General features: G+C 36.7%; 1 protein-coding gene across 1 annotated transcript; it reads left to right on the top strand.

Moving 5' to 3' along the window:
- Positions 1–2,351: 2,351 nt before the first annotated feature.
- On the top strand, positions 2,352–4,219 carry LOC132061267 (uncharacterized). Its single transcript, XM_059454110.1, has 3 exons — positions 2,352–2,687; positions 2,811–3,244; positions 3,748–4,219. The coding sequence occupies exons 1-3, from the start codon at positions 2,352–2,354 to the stop codon at positions 4,217–4,219; spliced, it is 1,242 nt and encodes a 413-aa protein (XP_059310093.1).
- The last annotated feature ends 1,525 nt before the right edge of the window (positions 4,220–5,744 follow it).

Below are 5,744 nucleotides of genomic sequence, written 5' to 3'. Positions count from 1 at the left end.
AAAGACAGTGATCAAAAGGGGGAAGAAGACTAACCTTAAATTCCCAAAAACACTAAGGAATGGATTGAGAAGGAATTCTATGCATCACAAAGTCCTGCCAAAAATGTGGAGAAGAGGCAAGTAATGTCCGATGATAAGTTTGATATTCCAAATGTGAACAGCAATGCAGAAGAGATGGAGGAAGTAGATAACTATAAAATGCTGGAAGATGAATCAGAAAACATAGAAGAGGAACTACAAATGGTAGAGCAAACAGACAAGGTTATTAATGCTAACAAGGATGCTGATAAGCAACAACAACCAAGCAAGCAAAATGCAGATGAGGCAGACAGCACAAGAGTTTAGCAATATAAGGCAAAGCAAAATAATACAATAGAAAAATAAAAAAGCAAGAAGGTAGAAGGAAGTGCAGAAAAGGGAAGCAACACAGATAGTACACAAAATAATAGTCATCACAAACAACAAATGCAAGAGAAGAAGGGGGTAGTGGGGAGAAAATGAAAAAGCAGCAGGTCAAAAGTGCAAGAAAAGTGCCAATAAAAGACATTCATATGAGCAGGAAGAGAATACAAGCCCTAATAGTGTTGATAGAGAAGAGAAAGGGGAGATAGATGAAATTCTTCATAAACAAATTGATACAGGGCAGGAGGGGCAAACAAATTACAGCAAGCAATAAACAATTAATAACACAATTGGAAGCTCAAAAAAGGCCAAACCAGGAGTAGATGGGGCAGAGGTCACAAGCCAAGGATTTGGATGGGCAATCAATAGAATTGAATGTACGAGCCGCATTAAGAGAGGGAGATGTTTCTCCTAAATTCATTAAGGGGGCTGGAAGAGGGGAAAAAAAAAACCAAAGGGATACAAGTGTGCCACCAGGAAGTGGCTATCAAACTAGAAGGACTTTGAATAAAACCAATGGTTAATGATGAATGCTATGATATGGAATATTAGGTCAGTGAATACTATGGAAGCATTCACAAGGTTGATAAAGATGAAACAAAAGTATAAGTTTGGATTTATTGGGTTGTTGGGGCCTTTTCAACAACCTAACATAATTGATGACTATAGAAGAAAATTGGGAATGCATACTGCATTGGTCAATTCTTGAGGAAAAAATTGGATTTATGTGGAGGATTTGTTTGAAGTGGAGATACTGGATGACGACATGCTACAGATTACTTTTGAGCTTAAAAGTAATATAATACAGAAAGATATTGTGAATACTGTGGTTTTTGCTAGATGCACTCAAAGGGAAAGATTGGAACTATGGGACAGTTTGGAAGACTTGGCAACTAACATGAATAGGCCTTGGATGATAGGAGGAGACTTTAATGTCATCATGGTAGAAGATGAAAAATATGGAGGTTTGTCAGTTGGGTATCTGAAATACAAGACTTCATTCTATGCATGCAAAATTGTGGGATGCAAGATCTTGGCTTCAAAGGAAGCAAATATACATGGTGAAATGGGGAGAGTGGAGATGATTGTATTTTTAAAAGACTAGATAGATGTTTGGGCAATATGAGAATTCAACAAATCTATCCAGAAATTGAAGTGACTCATCTATCTAGGACAGGATCTGATCATGCCCCTTTGTTGTTATCCTATGCAGGGAATAGTTTACCAATTAAGAATCTTTTTAAGTTTCTTAATTTTGGGTGAAAAATGAATCTTTTATAGAGGTTGTTAGAACACAATGGACTGCTAATTTCATGGCCAATCCCTTCACTCTTTTCCATCATAAATAAAAAAAAGTGAAGTCAGCATTGGTACATTGGAGCAAAGCCACTTTTGGAAACATTTTCCAGGAGATAGAAACTTTAGAAGATGTGATTAGAGTTCATGAGGTGAAATTTGAATTAAAACCCACTGCTCATAATAGGGAGAAACTGTACAGAGTTCAGGCTAATCTAAATAGGTACTTACATCTGGAAGAAGAAGAGTTTTGGAAGCAAAAGCTGGCATGCAGTGGTTCAATGATGGAGCTAGAAACACAAGTTTCTTTCATGCATATATACAGGGGAGAAAGAAAAAGTTACTGCTTAGAAGAGTTCAGGATCACCAGGGCAATTGGTTGGAGGACCAGGAAAATATTGCTAATACAGCCATAAATTTCTTCTCAACTCAGTTTACAAAAGAAGAGGATCCTACTGATTTTGAAATACTGGATCAAGTTCCTCAGTTAATCTCAGAGGAGCAAAATGATAGGATCATAGCAATGCCAACTGAAGAAGATGTTAAAACAAAGAATCTTCAATCTTAATGGGGAGAGTGTAGGTGGACCTAATGGCTTTACTGGATTATTTTATTAGAAATGCTGGAGTATTATTGGGAAGGATATTATCGAAATGGAAAGAGCTTGCTTTTGTGGGGCTGAATTGCCTAAGTTCATCACTCATATTAATTTGGTCTTATTGCCTAAAAAGGATATTATTAGTACCTTTTCAGACATGAGGCCTATTAGCTTGAGTAATTTTGTGAATAAGATCTTTTCAAGATTGATTCATGACAAGCTAGCAGAGGGATTACCATTTCTTATTTCATTAAATCAGGTTGGATTTGTAAAAGGAAAAAGTATTGTGGAAAATTTGTTGCTTACCCAAGAAATAATTGCTGACATAAGATTAAGGACCAAAACAACTAATGTGGTTATGAAATTGGATATAGCTAAAGCCTATGATAAGGTATCTTGGCTGTTTCTTACAAAAGTACTAAGGAAGATGGGTTTTTCAAAAGAGGCGATTGATATGGTATTCAGGATTGTTGGTTACAATTAGTATTCAATACTCATAAATGGCCAACAACAGGGTTTTTTCAAATATTCAAGGGTGATTAAGCAAGGTGATCCTTTATCACCCACTTTATTTATTTTGGCTGCAGAGGTGTTGACAAGGAATTTAAATGCTTTGCATCTTGTTCCCCAATTTAGAGGTTTTGGCATGCAAAAATGGAGTCCCAAGATTAACCATTTGGCATATGCAGATGATATGATTATTTTCTCCTCAGCTGATGTGCTGTCTTTACAGTTAATTATGGAGGTGTTGGGGAAATATGAAAGAACATCAGGGCAGAAGATTAATAAAGAAAAGAGTACTGTGTATTTACATCACAATGTGACAGGGGATATCAGGGTGGCTGTTGAAGTAGCTACAGGAATAGGAAGCAAGAACTTCTTTTTTACTTATTTGGGATGTCCAATCTTTTATAGCAGAAGGAGAAAGTCTACTTCAGTTCAATTTTGGTAAAGATTATGAATAGACTACAAGCTTGGAAAGGAAAAATGTTGTCGTTTGGTGGAAGGGCAGTCCTAATTAAGCATGTCTTACGAGGTATGCTTATTCATTTACTATCAACTATAAACCCTCCTATTGGTGTTATCAAGCAAATGCAAATAGTTACCCAATTTTTCTAGAGCAACACTGTGGGGACTAAGAGCAAACATTGGGCATCCTGGATTCATCTGTATTTACCAGAGAAGGAAGGGGGACTTGGTTTTAGGTCTATGCATGATGTCTCTATGACTTTGTATTGCAAAATCTGGTGGAATTTTAGAACTTTACCTTCTTTATGGAGCTCTTACATCAGTAACAAGTATTGTAAAAAGGTGTTTGCAGTCATAACTTAACGGACATATGGGACACAAGCATGGAAGAAAATGTTAGAGTCTAGAGACATAATAGAACAACATATTTGGTGGCAAGTTAAAAATAGGGGATGCTCAGTTCTGGCTTGACAATTGGACAGGACTAGGGGCTTTGTATTTGCTACAAGTGATGAAGGGTATGATGATAGGATACAAAATGTTAATGAAATGCTTTTAAACGGAGATTGGGATATTGATAGGCTGTCAGGAGTTACACCTAGTGATATAGTTCAGCATATTACTAGTACAATACCCCCTTCCCGTATGGAAAAGAACATGGATGCACCTTGGTGGTTACTAGGTACAAGAGGGCATTTCTTAGTTAAAACTTGTTGGGAATATCTAAGATTAAGGGGACAAAAGCAGGAGATTTATAAGTACATTTGGATTAAAGGATTGCCTTTTAAGATATCCTTTTTTATGTGGAGATTTTGGAAGTTCAAGCTTCCTTTGGATGAGGCCTTAAAGAAGATCAATATTAGTTTGGCATCTAGGTGCTGGTGCTGTACAAATCCTAAGGAGGAAACAACACAACATCTTTTTACTAAATCTTATGCTGCAAACAGAACATAGAAGTATTTGGGTGCTTGCACAGGGCTGAATTTGAAAGATATGCAAGTACAACAAATTGTAGTTTAATAGTGGACAATCTCTGTCAATAAGAGGTTGAAACCAATTTTCTATGCTATGCCTACTATTATTGTATGGCGATTATGGAAAAGGAGAAATGCTATCAAGCATGGACCGAACAGTAGGTAGGTGTATTTATCAGATTTTCTCAACTATTCAGAGACTTGTGCAATATAGAAATCCTTCTATATCACAAGTTCCAAATAGGTAGAGTGAGATGATTCAGTTGTTAGAGGGATATAAACAAAAATTAAAGGTAACCAAAGTAATAGGGCAACCTCCACCACAAGATTGGATTTTGTGCAACACTGATGGAGCATCAAGAGGCAATCCTTGTAGAGGAGCATATGGTTTTTGTATAGGAGATTCAAAGGGAGATTTTATGGATGCTTTAGGTTGAAGAATTTGGTCACACAGCCAATACAGAAGCTGAGACTTTAGCTTTGTTAGAAGCTGCTAGATGATGTCATAAGCGCCATAAGAATCTGGTAATCTTCCAAACTGACTCAGATGGTTAAGAAGGTACTGCAAGATGAATGGAAGCCTCCATGGAGTATAGAAGGATGGATTGAGAATCTTCATGCATTGTTGGTTGGGAAACAGGTCAAATTTGACCATATCTTGAGAGAACGCAACAAGTTAGCAGACTCATTAGCTAATCATGCTTTGGATAAGGGGTCAGTAAGGTACAATGGTTTTATGGAGTTAGAGGTGGATTACAAGAAGATTGTCAACAGTGACAAAACTCAAATTCCATATCTCAGAATCAGGGCAAGTAAATGAGAAGCAATATAATGCAGCGAGGAGGTTGGAGAGGAACAACTTTTCATACCATCATGTTTGAATCCTTGAAGAGGAAAACATGGTGGTTTTTTATTCGTTTTCTTTTTTGCAGGTACTTAGACAAGGAAATACAATACTAGGAGCAAGTTGGATCAACAAACAACAAGAATGGAGATTTTAGAGCACATATAGACAGATATATAAGAGGAAAACAAGGGATAACAACAAGTATCATAAGCAAGGTCTTTGTTTTAGTTTTAATCATGTAGATGGGGTGAATGTGTTATTTGTGGTATTAGTGCTAATTGGTGCTCATTCAAATAGGCAAACATCAAATTTACAAATATTAAAATTGCACAAATTTCATCAGCACAGAAAGGAACTACAGGGTGACAAAGAAACAAAGGTAGAGATAAATAAACTACTTACAACTTTGAGTAGAATCAAGAGAAGCCCTTTGAGAGCTCTCCGATAGAAGAATTCATTAGGCGAAGGGTTTCAAACCTCATAAGGTGCAGATTCATGTCAAGAGGGAATACAAGAAGTCATAAATCAAAGGAAAAGATAGATCAAAATGAAGTACAACAAATAGATGAGACTGATTTGAAGAAGCAACACAACAGATCGTGCACAAAAATGAAAGATTCTGAGCAGTTCAAAATATACCTGAAGATGTTGGGGGGAG

Source organism: Lycium ferocissimum, chromosome 6 (assembly GCF_029784015.1).
Source record: "Lycium ferocissimum isolate CSIRO_LF1 chromosome 6, AGI_CSIRO_Lferr_CH_V1, whole genome shotgun sequence".
NCBI lineage: Eukaryota > Viridiplantae > Streptophyta > Magnoliopsida > Solanales > Solanaceae > Lycium > Lycium ferocissimum.
This window is presented reverse-complemented; position numbering and strand designations above follow the sequence as displayed.